The sequence below is a fragment of the Nomascus leucogenys genome, chromosome 5, assembly GCF_006542625.1.
Source record: "Nomascus leucogenys isolate Asia chromosome 5, Asia_NLE_v1, whole genome shotgun sequence".
Lineage (NCBI taxonomy): Eukaryota > Metazoa > Chordata > Mammalia > Primates > Hylobatidae > Nomascus > Nomascus leucogenys.
In genome coordinates, this window is record NC_044385.1 from 39,071,165 (window position 1) to 39,092,484 (window position 21,320).

Sequence of the window (21,320 nt, forward strand, 5' to 3'; positions counted from 1 at the left end):
TGGGGTTGGAAATCCTACTGATTTGAGGAATCACTAGTTTAGTAAAGAGAGAACTGGGGTAGCTGAGGTCAAGACAAAGAAGGTCTGTCCCCATGCTAAAATGCTAGTAATCACTTCTGTATCCTCTGGGCCTAGCACATTACCAAGCACATAGTAAGGGCTGAGTAAATATTTGTGAAATATATAAATGAATAGATTTTCTGCCCAGCCTCAAGACCTGCTGGAATACAACTTGTATGCCTAACTCCCTTTTCTCCCCTACCCTCTAGCTAAACATTTCTGTGGCCATAAATATGACTTCAGCATTCCTTACTGCTGAATAGATGAGAAGCATGTACCACTGCAGATGAATGAACACATGGTCTATCCCCACCTGTTCTAGTTCATCTCTTTAAATGCTTTCCTTACAGTTGAAGGGACTGCTATGGTCTGCTAAAAAATAATAATAATAATAAAATAAAAAGTTAAAAAAATGGCACTATCTTGATTACTAAGATCACCTCTCTTACCCACATGGCTTTGTTCAAGCTCTTCCCTCTACCTGGAATGCCTGTTTCACTTTAGCAAAATCCTACTAGTCTTTTCAAACTTAACTTATGTCCCTTTCTCTAAGAAGCCACCTCTGTACCATTCCACTTGTCAAAAATAAATGAGAACAAGTTAGGGAAAATTTGAAAGTTTACTATCTTACAAAAAGTACCAATTGCCATCAGCAAGACTTCAAGTGGTAAGAAGCTCACCTTATGGCAGTTAACAGTGCAGTTTATGAAGCATTAAAGAGAAAGTATTTTGACCTTTTTAGTCATTGGCTGTTATGTATTAACAGTTTTTTTTTCAGGGGAAACAGGACTGTTTAAACTGATTTGTCTATAGTCTATTGATTTAATTTCCCTGAATCATGCTGACAAGGACCTAAAGCTTATGTTTTAATTTCATCAAATCATGCTGACAGGGAGATAAAGCTTATGTTTTATGCTTTGTTTATAATGAGAGCTAGCAAGTCAGGGAAATCAGAATGACAAGTTTTACCACTTGACTCTGGACAGTTGGCCTTGGGGTATATATCTAAACGGTGGCCTCTATCTTTGTATAATCTTTAGCACATTCCTCACCTCCTGTGCCCATCCACAATATTTTGTATTTTGTCTTTACCGTCTTGTGAACCACACTATGTTCTATTTGTCTATTTATTTTTATAGCTCCTCCACTAGATGGGAGCTTCTTGAAAGTAAGAACTCTGATTCATCTTTGTGTCCCCAGCACCCAATAGGGGGACAGGATTGCTATTAGGGAGCAGTACATATTTGTAAAAGGAAAGAAATCTATCAGTTATTATAGTCCCCCAAATGCTAAGTTACAGACAAATAGAAAACCTTAGTGACAAACAACAGTAGACATTTATTTTTGCTCACAAGTTTATTGGTTGGCTAGGTGAGTCTGATGATCTGGGCTAGTCAATGCTGGCCACCTACGAATATTTGCTGGTGTTACCTGGGTTCTTTCATATATCTTGGACATCACCTGAGACAACCGAACAGACTCAGCTCTGTTGCACATCTCCTGTCACCCAGCAGCCTTGTCAGGGCATGTTCTTGTGGCCAAGTTTGAGGAGCGAAAGACAGAACAGAAGCACACAGCCCTTTTGAGACCTAGGCTTGGAAAACTGGCCCAGTGTCACATCTTCCTCATTCTCTTGGCAAAACAAGTCACAAGACTGGCATAGATTGAAGGGGTAGGGAGATAGACCCACATCTCAATGTGAGGACCTGCAAAGTCTCATTGCAAGGGGTGTTGACACAGGAAGGGTGGAGAATGGGGACCACCTTTGCAATCTCTGCCATAGTGAGGGAGCCAACAGGGAAACACCTTATCAGTTTCTTTCCAAAATGATCATTTTTATTACCTTGACATTTAAATGAATTTTTCAGGAAAGTTTCTAAAAAAAGGAGCCATGGCCTTTCTTGGGAGAGAGTGACTTCCCTACCATAAAAGGCATTCAATAAGAAGCTGAATTCCATGGTCATAGAACTATTAGGAGGAGAACCCTTCCTCTACCCCTGAGAGTCAGTGTTTTCACATATTTTCCATCTTTCTTTCCAGATCAGCAAAGACCCGATTTTTGTACCAGGCGTCTGGGGGCCTTATTTCTCAGCCATGGTACCTGGGTTCTGGCTGAATGAAGGTGGTCAGAGCGTTACTGGAAAATTGGTAAGTTGACACTTTCTCAATAGCGTCATGGATGTTTTTATGTCATTGATTAGTCCATCTTGTCACATGACCCATATACCCAGTATCTGGAGGATTTGCAGACCCCTTAATCGGGGTGTACTTTCTCTTAGTGCACAGCCTAACATGTCATACACGTGCAGCATATGTTGCTCAAGGAAGAAGTGTTATAGCAGGCAGTGATGACCAGCCCTTCTTCCCACCTGATCTTTCCTTATGTTAATCCATTTTTCTCAGAGTGATGAGAGTGATATTCTACTTTGTGAAAATGAAATGTTACTCCCCAGCCCAAATCCTTCAGTTTTCCCCATAGCCCCTTGAGACATGGCTCAGGTAATATTCTGGCTACATTATACACTTCACGGTCTATCCCTTCCAGTCCCACACATATGCCTGTTATTTACACTAGATTGCTCTCCTCACAGCTTCTCCATGCCTCCTGTCATTGCACTTCTCTGTCCCTTTATACAGGCTTCTTTCCCTGCTTGGAGAGTTCTTTACCACCTCAATAATTTTATTTGTCCTTTAAGATCCAACTCCAGCTCTTAGCACACTCTGTTATTCTTATTGGTTACTAATCCCCTTTTCTAGAACACTCTGAGCTCCTTAAAGACAAGGGCCATGCGGGACACAGTGGCTCATGCCTGTAATACCAGCACTTTGGGAGGCTGGGGTGGGCACACCACCTGAGGTCGGAAGCTCAAGGACAGCCTGGCCAACATGGTGAAACCTCATCTCTACTAAAAATACAAAAATTAGCCGGGCTTGATGGTGGGTGCCTGTAATCTCAGCTACTCAGATACTCTCGTAAGACAGGAGAATCACTTGAATCTGGGCAGCACAGATTACAGTGAACTGAGATTGCACCACTGCACTCCAGCCTGGGCAACAAGAGTGAAACTCCGTCTCAAAAAAAACCCCACAAAATAAAGACAAGTTCTCTTTGTATCCAGCTCAGTGCCAGGTCCATAGAAGGTACTTAATACAAACTTGTTGAATTATTAAGGTTGTCCAATAGGGGAGAAAGAAGATTCATAAAAGTGAGATGAATGCTATAACAGAAGTACACGGTACAGAGTTGGCACAAAGCTAGGTTAGGAAACTCTTTGCAGAGGAGAAGGCATTGGTGCTGAGCCTTAAAAGATAAATAAGGACAAACCAGGCAAAGAAGGGTACAGATAGTCTACTTGGTAGGAAACTTGTATGGGAAGAAAGACATGGAAGTGAAAAATAACAAGGCTAATTTAAGGGTAATGGCAAATAGTCCAGAAGTTCAGCTGTGGCACAAACTATTCTTAGAAAAATGGCTTACAATAAAAGTTAGAGAGCAGGGCAGAGACCACATCTCTGTAAAACATGTTAAGGAATTGAACTTTGTCTAGCAGACCAAGGGGAACCAGTGAAAGATTAGAAGAGTATGTGGACATGTTTATATCTCAGTTGTAAAAATCTCTGCTTAGAAGCCATGAGGGTAAAGGCCTGAGGACACATGGCCAGAGGCAGGGAGACTAGTTTTAGTAGGTTAGTCAACAGACAAAAAGCCACAAGGACTTGAATGAGGACAGTAATAATGATGACTGGGAATTGAGGTCAAGAGATTGGCAGGCTTCTGAGAGATCAAATGTGGAATACAGAGAAAGTGAGACCTAGGCTCGGTTACACACACTCACATTTACTGTTAAATTGAAAATATCTGCTTATGTTATGATCTGATTTGCCTACCAATTCTTCTAAATGTTCAGCCAATTGAAAATGATCTTATCTAAAGCTGGATGTGCATGCAAATATCTGTGAGTTTACATTTCTTAGTATAATCCTATTTTATACATGACTGCCTCAAATTCTCTTTCAAAGTAAATGGAAGCATAGGTGGGTAGATGGATTCAAAGAGCATGTTCTGTGCATTACTGTTGTGCCAGGCTATAGAAATGAATTAAATGAATTGGACCTCATCAGTCCCTGGTTTTAAGGAGCTCATACTTGGATGGGGAATCCCTGAGTATGAAATAAATCATGTTTGATTGGTCTCAGTAACCAATGCTAGAAAAGTTGAGAAGGAAGACATCATCTATGGCTACAGTACAGCAGAAATGCAGCCCACTTTATATTCTCCTATTTAAACTTGTGCTATGTACTTAGTCAACTTACTTTATTTTACTTTAAGTTCCGGGATACAAGTGCAGAACCTGCAGGTTTGTTACACAGGAATATGTGTGCCATGGTGGTTTCCTGCACCTGTCAACCCATCATTTATGTTTTAAGCCCTCCATGCATTAGCTATGTGTCCTAGTGCTCTCCCTCCCCTTGCCCCCAACTCCCCGACTTGCCCCAGTATGTGTTGTTCCCCTCTCTGTGTCCATGTGTTCTCATTGTTCAACTCCCACTTGTGAGTGAGAACATGCAGTGTTTGGTTTTCTGTTCCTGGGTTAGTTTGCTGAGGATGATGGCTTCCAGCTTCATCCATGTCCCTGCAAAGGACATGATCTCATTCCTTTTTATGAATGCATGGTATTCCATGGTGTATATGTGCCACAATTTCTTAATCCAGTCTATCACTGATGGGCATTTGGGTTGGTTCCATGTCTTTCCTATTGTAAATAGTGCTGCAGAGTTCCAAGATGGCCAAACAGGAACAGCTCCAGTCTATAGCTCCCAGCATGAGTGATGCAGAAGACGAGTGATTGCTGCATTTCCAACTGAGGTACCGGGTTCATCTCACTGGGGCTTCTCAGACAGTGGGTACAGGACAGTGGGTGCAGCCCACGGACTGTGAGCCGAAGCAGGGCGAGGCATTGCCTCATCCGGGAAGCACAAGGGGTCCAGGAATTCCCTTTCCTAGCCAAGGAAAGCCCTGAAAGATGGCACTTGGAAAATTGGGTCACTCCCACCCTAATACTGCACTTTTCCAATGGTCTTAGCAAATGGCACACCAGGAGATTATATCCCGTGCCGGGCTCGGAGGGTCCCACGCCCACGGAGCCTTGCTCACTGCTAGCACAGCAGCCTCAGATCCAACTGCAATGCAGCAGCGAGGCTGGGGGAGGGGCGCCCACTATTGCTGAGGCTTGAGTAGGTAAACAAAGCAGCCTGGAAGCTCTAACTGGGTGGAGCCCACTGCAGCTCAAGGAGGCCTTCCTGCCTCTGTAGACTCCACCTCTGGGGGCAGGGCATAGCTGAACAAAAGGCAGCAGAAACTTCTGTACACTTAAACATCCCTGTCTGACAGCTTTGAAGAGAGCAGTGGCTCTCCCAGCACAGAGACTGAGATCTGAGAATGCACAGACTGCCTCCTCAAGTGGGTCCCTGACTCCCCCAGTAGCCTAACTGGGACACACCTCCCAGTAGGGGCCGACTGACACCTCATACAACCAGGTGCCCCTCTGAGACAAAGCTTACAGAGGAAGGATCAGGCAGCAACATTTCTGCAGTATTTGCTGTTCTGCAGCCTCCATGGTGATACTCAGGATCTGGAGTACACCTCCAGCGAACTCCAACAGACCTGCAGCTGAGGGTCCTGACTGTTAGAAGGAAAACTAACAAACAGAAAGGACATCCACACCAAAACCCCATCTGTACGTCACCATCATCAAAGACCAAAGGTAAATAAAACCACAAAGATGGGGATAAAACAGAGCAGAAAAACGGAAAATTCTAAAAACTGAGCACCTCTCCTCCTCCAAAGGAACGCAGCTCCTTACCAGCAATGGAACAAAGCTGGACAGAGAATGACTGATGAGTTGAGAGAAGAAGGCTTCAGACGATCAAACTACTCCCAGCTAAAGGAGGAAGTTTGAACCCATGGCAAAGAAGTTAAAAACCTTGAAAAAAGATTAGATGAATGGCTAACTAGAATAACCACTGCAGAGAAGTCCTTAAAGGACCTGATGGAGCTGAAAATCACTGCACGAGAACTACGCGACCAATGCACAAGCCTCAGGAGCTGATTCGATCAACTGGAAGAAAAGGTATCAGTGATGGAATATCAAATGAATGAAATGAAGCAAGAAGAGAAGTTTAGAGAAATAAGAATAATAAGAAATGAACAAAGCCTCCAAGAAATATGGGACTATGTGAAAAGACCAAATCTACGTCTGATTGGTGTACCTGAAAGTGACGGGGAGAATGGAACCAAGTTGGAAAACACTCTGCAGGACATTGTCCAGGAGAACTTCCCCAATCTAGCAGGGCAGGCCAACATTCAGATTCAGGAAATACAGAGAACACCACAAAGATACTCCTCGAGAAGAGCAACTCCAAGACACATAATTGTCAGATTCACCAAAGTTGAAATGAAAGAAAAAATGTTAAGGGCAGCCAGAGAGAAAGGTCGGGTTACCCACAAAGGGAAGCCCATCAGACTAACAGCTGATCTCTCGGCAGAAACTCTACAAGCCAGAAGAGAGTGGGGACCAATATTCAACATTCTTAAAGAAAAGAATTTTCAACCCGGAATTTCATATCCAGCCAAACTAAGCTTCATAAGTGAAGGAGAAATAAAATACTTCACCGACAAGCAAATGCTGAAACATTTTGTCACCAACAGGCCTGCCTTACAAGAGCTCCTGAAGGAAGCACTAAACATGGAAAGGAACAACCAATACCAGCCATTGCAAAAACATGCCAAATTGTAAAGACCATCGAGGCTAAGAAGAAACTGCATCAACTAACTAGCAAAATAACCAGCTAACATGTTAATGACAGGATCAAATTCACACATAACAATATTAACCTTAAATGTAAATGGGCTAAATGCTCCAATTAAAAGACACAGACTGGCAAATTGGATAAAGAGTCAAGAACTTTCAGTGTTCTGTATTCAGGAAACCCATCTCACATGCAGAGACACATGGGCTCAAAATAAAGGGATGGAGGAAGATCTACCAAGCAAATGGAAAACAAAAAAAGGCAGGGGTTGCAATCCTAGTCTCTGATAAAACAGACTTTAAACCAACAAAGATCAAAAGAGACAAAGAAGGCCATTACATAATGGTAAAGGGATGAATTCAACAAGAAGAGCTAACTATCCTAACTATATATGCACCCAATACAGGAGCACCCAGATTCATAAAGTAAGTCCTTAGAGACCTACAAAGAGACTTAGACTCCCACACAATAATAGGAGACTTTAACACTCCACTGTAAACATTAGACAGATCAACGACACAGAAAGTTAACAAGGATATCCAGGAATTGAATTCAGCTCTGCACCAAGCAGACCTAATAGACATCTACAGAACTCTCCATCCCAAATCAACAGAATATACATTCTTTTCAGCATCACACCACACCTATTCCAAAACTGACCGCATAGTTAGAAGTAAAGCTCTCCTCAGCAAATGTAAAAGAACAAAAATTATAACAAACTGTCTCTCAGACCACAGTGCAATCAAACTAGAACTCAGGATTAAGAAATTCACTCAAAACCGCTCAATTACATGGAAACTGAACAACCTGCTCCTGAATGACTATTGGGTACATAACGAAATGAAGGCAGAAATAAAGATGTTCTTTGAAACCAACAAGCACAAAGACAAAACATACCAGAATCTCTGGGACACATTTAAAGCAATATGTAGAGGGAAATTTATAGCACTAAATGCCCACAAGAGAAAGCAGGAAAGATCTAAAATTGACACCCTAACATCACAATTAAAAGAACTAGAGAAGCAAGGGCAAACACATTCAAAAGCTAGCAGAAGGCAAGAAATAACTAAAATCAGAGCAGAACTGAAGGAAATAGAGACACAAAAAAACCTTCAAAAAGCAATGAATCCAGGAGCTGGTTTTTTGAAAAGATCAACAAGATTGATAGACTGCTAGCAAGACTAATAAAGAAGAAAAGAGAGAAGAATCAAATAGACACAATAAAAAATGATAAAGGGGATATCACCGTGGATCCCACAGGAATACAAACTACCATCAGAGAATACTATAAACACCTCTACGCAAATAAACTAGAAAATCTAGAAGAAATGGATAAATTCCTGGACACATACACCCTCCCAAGACTAAACCAGGAAGAAGTTGAATCTCTGAATAGAGCAATAACAGGCTCTGAAATTGAGGCAATATTTAATAGCTTACCAACCAAAAAAAGTCCAGGACCAGATGGATTCACAGCCGAATTCTACCAGAGGTACAAGGAGGAGCTGGCACCATTCCTTCGCAAAGTATTCCAATCAACAGAAAAAGAGGGAATCCTCTCTAACTCATTTTATGAGGCCAGCATCATCCTGATACCAAAGCCTGGCAGAGCCACAACAAAAAAAGAATTTTAGACCAATATTCCTGATGAACATCGATGCAAAAATGCTCCATAAAATACTGGCAAACCGAATCCAGCAGCACATCAAAAAGCTTATCCACCATAATCAAGTGGGCTTCATCCCCGGGATGCAAGGCTGGTTCAACATATGAAAATCAATAAACATAATCCAGCATATAAACAGAACCAATGACAAAAACCACATGGTTATCTCAATAGATGCAGAAAAGGCCTTTGACAAAATTCAACAACCCTTCATGCTAAAAACTCTCAATAAATTAGGTACTGATGGGACGTATCTCAAAATAATAAGAGCTATCTATGACAAACCCACAGCCAATATCATACTGAATGGGCAAAAATTGGAAGCCTTCCCTTTGAAAACTGGCACAAGACAGGGATGCCCTCTCTCTCCACTCCTATTCAACGTAGTGTTGGAAGTTCTGGCCAGGGCAATCAGGCAGGAGAAGGAAATAAAGGGTATTTGATTAGGAAAAGAGGAAGTCAAATTGTCCCTGTTTGCAGATGACATGATTACACATCTAGAAAACCCCATTGTCTCAGCCCAAAATCTCCTTAAGCTGATAAGCAACTTCAGCAAAGTCTCAGGATACAAAATCAATGTGCAAAAATCACAAGCATTCTTATACACCAATAACAGACAAACAGAGAGCCAAATCATGAGTGAACTCCGATTCACAATTGCTTCAAAGAGAATAAAATACCTAGGAATCCAACTTACAAGGGATGTGAAGGACCTCTTCAAGGAGAACTACAAACCGCTGCTCAATAAAATAAAAGAGGATACAAACAAATGGAAGAACATTCCACACTCGTGTAGGAAGAATCAATATCCTGAAAATGGCCATACTGCCTAAGGGTAATTTGTAGATTCAGTGCCATCCCCATCAAGCTACCAATGACTTTCTTCACAGAATTGGAAAAAACTACTTTAAAGTTCATATGGAACCAAAAAAGAGCCCACCTTGCCAAGTCAATCCTAAGCCAAAAGAACAAAGCTGGAGGCATCACGCTACCTGACTTCAAACTATACTACAAGGCTACAGCAACCAAAACAGCATGGTACTGGTACCAACACAGAGATATAGACCAATGGAACAGAACAGAGCCCTCAGAAATAATGCCGCATATCTACAACCATCTGATCTTTGACCAACATGACAAAAACAAGAAATGGAGAAAGGATTCCCCATTTAATAAATGGTGCTGGGAAAACTGGCTAACCATATGGGGAAAGCTGAAACTGGATCCCTTCCTTACACCTTATACAAAAATTAATTCAAGATGGATTAAAGACTTAAATGTTAGACCTAAAACCATAAAAACCCTAGAAGAAAGCCTGGGCAATACCATTCAGGACATAGGCGTGGGCAAGGACTTCATGTCTAAAACACCAAAAGCAATGGCAACAAAAGCCAAAATTGACAAATGGGATCTCATTAAACTAAAGAGCTTCTGCACAGCAAAAGAAACTACCATCAGAGTGAACAGACAACCTACGGAATGGGAGAAAATTTTTGCAATCTACTCATCTGACAAAGGGCTAATATCCAGAATCTACAATGAACTCAAACAGAATTACAAGAAAAAAACAACCCCATCAACAAGTGGGCGAAGAATATGAAGAGACACTTCTCAAAAGAAGACATTTATGCAGCCAAAGGACACATGAAAAAATGCTCATCTTCACTGGCCATCAGAGAAATGCAAATCAAAACCACAATGAGATACCATCTCACACCAGTTAGAATGGCGATCATTAAAAAGTCAGGAAACAACAGGTGCTTGAGAGGATGTGGAGAAATAGGAACACTTTTACACTGTTGGTGGGACTGTAAACTACTTCAACCATTGTGGAAGTCAGTGTGGCGATTCCTCAGGGATCTAGAACTAGACATACCATTTGACCCAGCCATCCCATTACTGGGTATATACCCAAAGGATTATAAATCATGCTGCTCTAAAGACACATGCACACGTATGTTTATTGTGGCACTATTCACAATAGCAAAGGCTTGGAACCAAGCCAAATGTCCAACAATGATAGACTGGATTAAGAAAATGTGCACATATACACCATGGAATACTATGCAGCCATAAAAAATGATGAGTTCATGTCCTTTGTAGGGACATGGATGAAGCTGGAAACCATCATTCTCAGCAAGCTATCGCAAGGACAAAAAACACCGCATGTTCTCACTCATAGGTGGGAATTGAACAATGAGAACACATGGACACAGGAAGGGGCACATCACACACCTGGGCCTGTGGTGGGGTCGGGGGAGGGGGGAGGGATAGCATTAGGAGATATACCTAATGTTAAATGACGAGTTAATGGGTGCAGCACACCAACATGGCATATGGATACATATGTAACAAACCTGCACTTTGTGCACATGTACCCTAAAACTTAAAGTATAATAAAAAATTATGATGATAATTTTAATTGTAATAATTGTAGCTGAGTATTTTTTTGTGAGAGGGATTTATAGACATAATTCTGTTAAACTTTGAATGATAGCCATAATTACAGTGCCTAATATTATTTTGAAGGCTTGTTTCCAATCTCAATTCCAAGAACTTTTCATGTATTATCTAATCAATACTCTCAAAAGTCCTTTGACCATGCCTATAGATACAGTCATTATGCATATTTTATAGTTAAGTGACTAAAATTAGCAATCGCAGCCTGGAGAGTCTCCTCACCCACCATTGATGGCCTTTTAATATGGTTTATTTACTACTCACCTTTCCTTCCATTTACTAATTCTTGTTTATTCTCTTGTAAATTCCAATCTCTGGTTTTAAAATACATCATTGTCACATAGGACATGATAAGAAAAAGTTGCTTCTTTTTTATTCCTTCTTGCATATGCACATCTTCTCTAATAAGGCATATCTGAAGGTGTCTACTCCAGTAGTACATTGCCCGTGGTTTCAACAATGCCACGCAGTCATAAATACACCACCTAAAGCATAAGAGATGGGAAGTGAGAAAAGAGAGAAAAAGGAAAGTACAGGAGAAGAAACAAGAGAAAAAAAGGAAAGGAAAAGAAATGAAAAATATATTGAAAACCATAGATTTGAAGAAAAGATATTTGTCTCACTTTTACAATTAAGTGCAGATCTTCCATTACAAAGCAATTAATTCTCAGTATGTGAATAGATTTGTATTTTTTAAAAAATCTTCATCTGATTATCCTTAGGATGAAGGAAAAGAAATAAGACAGGATCTTTTGATGTTTACTTCTTCTTAGAAAAGCACATGCTGCCTTCCTAAGGATGATTGATTTTAGTTTCATCACATATCAAGGCTTGTCTCATGCTTGCCGATATTCTCTTCAGAATAGTTGTGCAAAAAAGCATTGCTTTTTCCACAGACTTTGTCCACAGAACACTGACCCCGTGCAGTTCCTACATCCAGATACTGAAGCTTATTTCCAACTAGACCTTGGCCATCACCCTTTCCAAGTGCTCTTCTTTGTCTCACGTGGAGTGACTTTTATTGGGGATGCCATTGGGTAAGGAAGGCTAAGACAAGTTCCTAAGCCACTGCTATGGTGGCATTGACTTTCTGGAACAACTGTGCTTGGATTGAGTCACAAGGTCACAATGCAACAAGTTAGTATATGCTCTTGGGATTTTAGGATGTGTACATTGTGAGTGTCTATCTGCCTCCCGCGTCATTGCCAAGGCTGGGACTAGCCTCAGGAGGTCACCTATGGAAGGCATTCTGCTATAAATGGGTGTGTGAATGACATGCAGTGTGCACAGTGTAGTACAGGTTATGGAGATAATGATTTCATCCCTTCATTCATTCACTCTTTCCATCGTGTTACAGAGATTTCCTGAGTAATTGCACTGGGCCAGCCAAGAATACGGTCACTCCAGTCATCCATCATCAAATAAGAAAGTTGGATACAGAACTGATCATTATAATTTATTGTAGGACATAAAAATAGTACAATCACTATAGTCTACTAGAAAAATAGAGGCTAATACTGAATACCTATTATGTACCAAATATTTTTAGGCCCGTTAGGATTTGGTGTTTTATCTGATCTTCACAGCATGTGTATGTGGTCAGTGTTGTTATATTAGTTTTACTGATGAAGAAATAGGCTGAGAATGTCAAGGTAATCTGATCAAAATCTTACAGTTATAAGCAGGAGAGCCACAATGCAAACCCAAGTTGGCCAGCAGAGGCCCAAGATCTTTCCAAAACTGAATCTGACTTTTGTGGAGGTGCATTTCTGAGTTTTTCTTTCAGTTCTCTGTAGACTTCTTTGAGAAGCAACTGTTGTCCGTTAACATGACATTCTCTATAAGTGTCTTGAAACAAATACAGTTGGCAGGCTTTGTAAGGCCAGGGGAGAAAAATAATTAAATACAACAAATTAAATACAATATCTGAAATAAATATATAGTAGATGGGCCTAAGAGCTGATTGGAGATGACAAAAGTGTCCGCAGTGCGAATGAGACTTAGACTGGGAGACTTAGGAGAAAGAGAGAGAGAGAATATGAATGAGAATATACATTGAAAAAATTAACACCGAGTCTCTCAGGGGCATGGGAGACAACAGCCAAAGGTCAATTAGCATTGACACGATCTATGTACAGATGTAGGTGTGTCCCCAGCATTTCACATCCGCTAATTATAATTACTTCATGGATACAAGGACTAACTCTGCAAAAACAAATGCCTCCCTGTTCCCTTCTCCTCCCCTGGCTTTTGCTTATTTTTTATATACCCACTGGATTGCTACACAACTTCCTAATTGGCTTCTTGCCTCTAATCTTTCCCCCTCTAATCCCTTTGTTGCATTGTAGGTATAGAAGTCTTTCTGAAACAGTTATGAGTCTGTCACTTGTGATAGCTCTTCAGTTGTCATTAGAATAAAGTCTGAATTCTTTAGAATGATGTTTATTTATACAGCCAGTATTTATGGAGTGCTTACTATATTTGAGGTACTGTTCTGAGTGAGAAAGTAGCAGTGAGTAAAACAGCCTCTTCTGCACTCCATCAAGACTCCTGTACCTGTCTCAAGCTTACATTCTAACAGAAAGAGACAGATAATACACAAAAAATAAATAAATTCCACTTTATGGTATAAGTTATTAAGACAAATAGAGGAGGTAGCTTGTGAGTTCAGATGGGAAGGTTGTAGTTTTAAATAGGGTGGTCAGGGTAGACCTCACTGATGAGACAGTTGAACAAAGAATGAGGAAAGGAAGGAATTTAGCTATTTTGAAACCTGGGGGAAGAATATACTAGGTCAAGGGAACAACCAGTGTAAAGATTCTGAGAGGGTTGCTTGTCTGGGGGTATCATGGGAATAGCAACAAGGTCACAAGGGATGCGGCAGAGTGAACCAAAATGAGAGTTGCAGGGAACAAGTTCAGGGAGGTGATAGGGTCTACATTATTGGCCACAGTAATAGTTTTTACTCTCAGTGAAATGGAAACCACTGGTATAATGAGCGGAGGAGTGATGTGATATGACAGGTTTTCAAAGAATCATTCTTACTGCTGCCTGCTGTGTTGCTGATTGTTAACTGGGGAGTGGAAGTAGGGGGAGGGAAGCATAGAAGTCAGAAAGAGGCTATTGTAGTAAGCCAGCTGAGTGAGGAGGATGATGGCATGGAGCTGGTAAAGAATGGTTAGATTTTGCATATATTTTGAAGGTGGAGCCACCTTCAAACCTTGACCTTGACCTTCACACCCTGATGGATTAAGTGTGAAGTGTGCAGAAAAGAGAGAGGCCAAGGCTTGAGGAATGTAGCATTGCTATCAATGGGTGAAGGTGGATTCAATGTTATGGAGTCAGAGGGAGGAAGGAGTCAAGAATTACTGCGTTTTCTGATAGTAGTAACTGATCTCCAAAGTTGATCCTCCATTATCTTCCTTCATCTTAGTAAAGAATACCATCATTTATATTTTTATTAAAGCCAAAAAATAAAATAAAAAATTAGGATTAATTCTTGACTTTCCCCTCTCTCCTCACATCTAATCCGTCAGTAAGTCCTAAGGGTTCCACCTCCAAAATATGTTGCCAATCCATCTCTCTCTTTTCTTTTCTGCCTTCCACTGCTAGCACTGTTGGGCAAACCACCTGTGGCACTTTTCCTATCCTGGTCCATGTAAAGTATATTTTTGTACACAGCATATAGTTGGGTCTTGCTTTTCAGTTTTATGATCTCTGAATTTTACTTGGGTTGTTAAGATACTTTATATAAAGATAAGTATGATTTGATTTACATCTTTCATTTTGTTATTTGTTTTCTGTGATCACTTCTGTCTTTCCTTCTGGACTTCTTTTGGATTAAATGACTATTTTTCAATTTTAAGAATTCAATTTTAAGTTATCTATTGGCGTCTTGGCTTTCTACACATCTTTTTGCATTATTTTTTAACGGTTGCTCTAGTAATTATAATAAATATCCTAAATTTTTCAGCCTACTTTGAATGCATATTATGATACTTCATGAAATGTATAAATACCCTTCAACTGTATAGTTCTACTTACCACTCCTATCCCAGCTCTTTACGCTGTAGTTTTGTGTGTGATGTCTACATATGCTATAAACCCAACAGTGAAATAGTTGTCATATTGTTTGCTTTAAACAATGTATTAGTCTACTCTTGACTACCATAACAAAATACCACAGGTTGGGTGGCTTAAGCAACAGACATTTATTTCCTTACAATTTTGGAGGCTAAAAGTCTGTGATCAAGGTGCTGGCAAATGCAGTTTCTGGTGAGGGCTCTCTTCCTAACTTGTAGATGGCTGCCTTCTGTGACCTCGCATGGCCTTTTCTCAGTATGTGTATATGAAGAGAAAATGGTTGTATTCCTTCCTTTTCTTATAAGAACACCAGTAATATCAGATTAAGTCCCCACTGTTATGACCTGTTTAACCTTAATTACCCCCATAAGAGCCATATCTCTAAATACAGTCACATATGGGGTTGAGGCTTCAATATATGAATTTCAGGTGAACACAGTTTAGTCCATGTCAAAGATACATAAATGTTTTAAAGAAATTCTCGGGAGGCTGAGGCAGGAGAATGGCGTGAACCCCGGGGGACGGAGCTTGCAGTGAGCCGAGATCGCGCCACTGCACTACAGCCTGTGAAAGAGCGAGACTCCGTCTCAAAAAAAAAAAAGATATTCTGAGAAATAAACCATAGTCTTTTGTATTTACCTACATGATTACTATTTTTATTGTTTTTCCTTTCTTTCTGAAAATTTGAGTTTCCATGTGATATCTTTTCCCAAGCCTAAAGAACTTGTCTTAGCATGTCTTACAGTGCAGGTCAACTGGCAAAAGACATTCTCTCTATTTTTTTTCAACACATTTATTTTATGTGCTGCCTTGAAAGATATTTTTGCTCACTATAGAATTCTTGGTTTACAGAGTTTTTTTTTTTTTCCATCAGCACCTTAAAATGTCAGTATTTTCTATTCTGACATTATTATTTCTTATAAGAAGTCAGCCATTATTTTTGTCATTCTTTCCCTTTGTATAATATGTCATTTTTTTTCCTCTGGCTGCTTTCAAATTTTCTCTTAATCTTTGGCTTTTATTATGGTATGGTGTGGTCTTCTTTGGATTCATCTTTCTTGAATTTGTAAGTTGATTCCTCTCACCAAGTTTGGGAAGTTTTCAGCATTTAATTTTTGTTTGTTTCTTCTCCTTGCTCTCTTCCCTCTTACTGTGACTCCAATTCCACATATATGGTACCTTTGGCTATTGTCTCCCATGCCCCTGAGAGACTCAGGGTGTTATTTTTTCAATGTATATTCTCATTCATATTCTCTCTCTCTCTTTCTCTCTAAGTCTCCCAGTCTAAGTCTCATTCTCACGAGGACACTTTTGTTTGTCATCTCCAATCAGCTCTTAGGCCCATCTACTATATATTTATTTCAGATATTGTATTTAATCAATACTATTACATTTTCATTTTAATTGTTTGTTTCTTTGCTGTTTCCTCTCTGTTTAAAACAAACTATGAGAATATTTTTCTTTTACATCCTTAAGCATTGTTAAAATACCTACTTTAAAATTCTTATCTTCTAACACCTGTGTCACCTCAGATTTGGTGTTCACTAAGTGGCTTTTCTCTTAAGTATGGATTACATTTTCCTGTTCCTCAATATGTATAATGATTTGGGGTCATATTTTGGACATTGTGATTGATATATTCTAGAGACATTGTATTATTTCTGTTTCTCTTTTGAGTATTGATTTTTTGGTTTAGCAGGCAGTTTATTTGGCTGAACTCAAACTTCAAGTTTTGTTACTCTTCTGTGACGAACATGTCCTAAAATCTCTGTTGCATTATTTTAGCCTTAGCTGGACTACTTATGGTGTTCCCATGCACATGTAATTGAGAGATTATCCAGAAATTAGGGTAGCATTTATAGGCACAGTGTTGCATTCCCTTTCTATGGCTGTCTCTTTCTGACATCCCCTCCACAACTTGCTTTCTAGCTGCTATGGTTGCCTTGAACTCTAACCTCTCATTTCTTAATCAGAAAGACTGTGTATTTCTATCTGAGTATTAGTTATCTTGCATGGCACTGACTGGGGTCCATCCATGGGCAAAAATGTATAAAATCAGGAAGCACACAAAGTACTGTTTTTTCCTTCCTTGTATCTACTCCTCTCCAGTTTCTACCTGGTTTTGGCCACTTTCCAGTGTCTTCAGAGAACTATTTGCTGTATTTTGATCAGCATTTTTAATTGTTATCAAAATATGTCTCATCATTCATTCATTAGAGATGTCGGCATTGCTCTAGGCACTGAGGAGTGGAAAATAATGATGCTCTTGCTTTGAAAGAGCTCAGAGTATAGGGTAAGAGACAGACATATAACTAAGGATTGTAAAAGAACTTGATAGATGCTACAGTAGAGTAAGGATAGAAAATATCTGTGCCTTATATTCCCATTGCCAGCCTGTGATCTTTGTCTGCATTTCCTATTCTCCATGCCTGGTCATCTCCCTGCCCTTCATACATTACCAAATTTTTCTTAACTTTTCATCATTTTTCTCTCCAAATCAAAATAATTTTTATGGCCTTTAATCTAATAAAAGTATAAACTCTTATGACATTCAAGACACACTGTCTGCCTTCACCCTCTTTATTCATCCATGTTTTCACCAACTTACTAATTCTGTAATTTAGCATACAGTAATCCTATGACCAATGTATGCACAGCACAAATAGATACAAATGCAAAGTGTGGTAAGTGCCACCAAGGAGAAGTACATGGTGCTATCTGTGTTTTTCCTGTGGTTCACTCATCCCACATTTGTTCCACAAACCTTTATTAACCACCCATGATATGCTAGGCATGAGGCTAAACCAGTCCCTTACCATTCAAATTGTATATGTCTTTCTATTTTCATGTCTCTACTAACCAGCCTCCTTTCTGTCATGCCTTGCCTCTAGCCCTTTACTCCTCCAAACTCTACCTATTTATGGCCTCTCAGCTGAAGCTTCACCTACTGCAACTGTATAATGATTGCCAAATGATTAATCTCTCACTTTGTGCTGCTATGCATCATAACTATTTCTTATTTTTCAGTGTGTCTCCAGAACCTAGGTACACAGTTCCTGGAGGCACAGTGGCATTTAGTAAATACTAAATAACTGCATTCATGCTTACACCACACATGCTAGGTTCTAGCTTACTCCTGGAAGCTCATTTAAATCTTTCTTCTCTGAACTCCTAAAGCACTTCCCATAAAAATTAGCGTCAAATCAAGTAATGCCTTTAATTATCCATTACTGTTCCCAGTGAGTTTATCTTGATGCTCTCAGTGGATTGCAAACTCAGGGGATCCAGAGTGTGATGAGGATATGGTTCATCACAGTAATGCAAAGTTGAACCTGAAGGAGATAAATATTCAATAACTGCATAAGTTTTTTTTTTTTCATTGAAATGACCAATGTCTTTGATATCATTTTGAAACATTTCCACAAAAACTGCACCAATGGTATTCAACAACTTATACTTGGAAGTTCAGTAGACAATATGACACGGTGGTTAAGAACAAGGTCTTAAAATATAGAGACCTCAGTTTGAGACTAGATTTGTCATTACTTTACTGTGACCTTGGGCAAGATATTCAATCTCTTTGAGCTCAGTTTCCTCATCTCCCTAATGAAGAATAGTATCTTCTTCATAGGAGTGCTATAAGGAATAAATGAAATAGAGTAATGTGTATACAATGCTTAAGTTAGTACTGATATATGGGAAATGAGTCAGTATATTTCACGTGATATCATTTATACTACTGTTGGCACTATAGTTGTGTTTAGTCCGTTTTCATACTGCTGATACAGACATACCTGAGACTGGGTAATTTATATAGAAAAAGAGGTGTAATGGACACTTAGTTCCACGTGGCTGGGGAGACGTCACAATCATAGCAGAAGGCAAAAGTCATGTCTTACATGGCGGTAGGCAAGAGGGAATGAGAGCCAAGTAAAACAGGAAACCCCTTCTGAAACCATCAAATCTCATGAGACTTATTCACTACTACAAAAACAGTATGGAGGAAACTGCCCCCATGATTCAGTTGTTTCCCACTGGGTCCCTCCCACAACATGTGAGATTTATGGGAGCTACAATTCAAGATGAGATTTTGGTGGGGACACAGACAAACCATATCAAGCAGACACACTTAACTTCCTAGAACTCCTGTTTAAAAGGAGGCCATGGAAGTTCAAAACAGTTTAGTGACTTGTACAAAGTCACTCAGCTAGTGAGATTCAGAGCCAGAACCCAACCCTGGCCTCTGTGGCTCCTGAACAAATTATCTTCTTTACACAGCCCTAGCTCTCAGGAAACAGGCTCAGAGAGCCTATCCCTGTGCAGCCGAAAGAGCAAATCTTTTACTTGTTGGAATGAAAATAAATCTATCAGAATGGTTGTTTTAGCATCCTAGAAACTCAAGTAAACATTCAGAAAATACACAGATGAGGTTCAGGAACTCAAGCACAGTGTTACTTGGGTGTGTTACAGCAAGCAGAGTACTGCATGGGGAAACATTTCTGTCCCTGATACATATTTCGTACTATTTTGTTTAGAGCCACCAAGTGGATTAAGGAATAAGATCCTAGACCTGGGATTTCAAATGAGAGGTGATTGTCTGCAGAGCTCAGACATTTCTGTCTTTGGAGAGCTGTGTTTCCCATGTGATGATTGTTCAGTCAGGAGAGTTTCTCTTGACAGCTCTGGGGCATCTCATTTTTTTTTTTTTTAACTGAGGGTTTCAAAAAATTTTTTTAATGAGGGTTTTTTCAAAAACCCTCATCATAGTCTCTTTCATTCAGCTTCTCCATTAGTAAGACACAGTGAGTAATTCAAGGTTTGACATTGCCCAGGGATGACAGCCTGGATCAAGAAGGGGAAATGATGTGATCCAGAAAAGGTTGGTGCTTTTAACACTCAGACCCCCCCACCATTTGACATAAGTTACCCTTTCTTCCTTACTCCTCATTCTTGGGCCTGATGCTAACCTGCTTCTACCAGTTTACCCTTGGAAATTTCATTTATTTTTACTCTTCTCTCTACACTTCTTTGTTTTATATATTTAAGAGGCTAGCAGTAGGTTAATCAAAGCTAAATTTCTTTTAGCTGAGGCACTCTTGCTGCATTGGCATTTTAATGTTCTTGGAACCCGTATGGACAAAGAGTTGAAAGAAACATATACTCATTTTAATATAAATTTTTCTGTCTTATACATAAATTCAAGAAGCTATAAAATTGACCCATGTCTCTTATTTTTCAGATAGACCACATGGTACAAGGCCATGCTGCTTTTCCAGAACTACAAGTAAAGGCCACAGCCAGGTAACTGCTGTCTCTCTTCCCTCTAAAGTTTTCCTTGTGTGACTGTATTGAGAGAATTCCCGTTGGGCAGTTGGGTGATTTTCAGATCCTACGGACAATGAAAATGCCTGTTAGTGCTTGAAAGATAGTCATCTGGATGATCCAGAAGATACATGTATTAATTCTTTAAATGATGTAAGAGAACTTAGAGAACCTAGAGACACCGCAAGAATATACCCAGGGACTATGGATAAGAAACTGTGATGTAGAAGGAGGACCATGGATTCTGGAGTCAAAACTTCTTAGTTTCACATCCCAGCCTTACTCCTTAATAGATACAGGACCTTGAGCTAGTTACTTAACCTCTTAATGCCTGTCTCTTCATCTGTAAAACTGAAGATAATAACTGATATGGAGTGATTTCTAGAATATTTTGAAGCAAGTTGAGTGCAAAAAGTATTTATGATATACTCCCTTTCATGTAAAAAGAAAGACATAAGAAAATACATGTGTATCTGTTCATTTTTGCAAAAGAAATACAGGAAGTGGTCAGGCGCGGTGGCTCACTCCTGTAACCCCAGCACCTTGGGAGGCCGAGGCAGGCAGATCATGAGGTCAGAGACTGAGAACAGCCTGGCCAACATGGTGAAACCCCATCTCTACTAAAAATACAAAAATTAGCCGGGCATGGTGATGTGTGCCTATAATCCCAGCTACTTGGGAGGTTGAGGCAGGAGAATTGCTCAAACCCGGGAGGTGGAGGTTGCAGTGAGCAGAGATCGCGCCACTGCACTCCAGCCTGGGCAATAAAGTGAGGCTCCGTCTCAAAAAAAAAAAAAAAAAGAAATACAGGAAGTTTAAACCAGAAAATAATGAGATTAGTTACCTACAGGGGGTGGGTAGGAATGGGGTGGAAAGAATGTGGGAATGGGACCGTCGTAGTAGGAAGAAATTACACTTC

The 21,320-nt window shown here is 39.9% G+C and overlaps 1 protein-coding gene across 3 annotated transcripts in view; it reads left to right on the forward strand.

The window, feature by feature from the left end:
• Window positions 1–21,320, forward strand: part of FGGY (FGGY carbohydrate kinase domain containing) — a 445,679-nt gene that overhangs the window by 294,224 nt on the left and 130,135 nt on the right. For all 3 annotated transcript variants that reach the window (XM_030812917.1, XM_003265147.4, XM_030812918.1), the window contains exons 9-10: window positions 2,101–2,208; window positions 20,319–20,380. In XM_030812917.1, coding sequence (XP_030668777.1) covers window positions 2,101–2,208; window positions 20,319–20,380 — 170 coding nt within the window. The remainder of the gene's footprint in view (window positions 1–2,100; window positions 2,209–20,318; window positions 20,381–21,320) is intronic.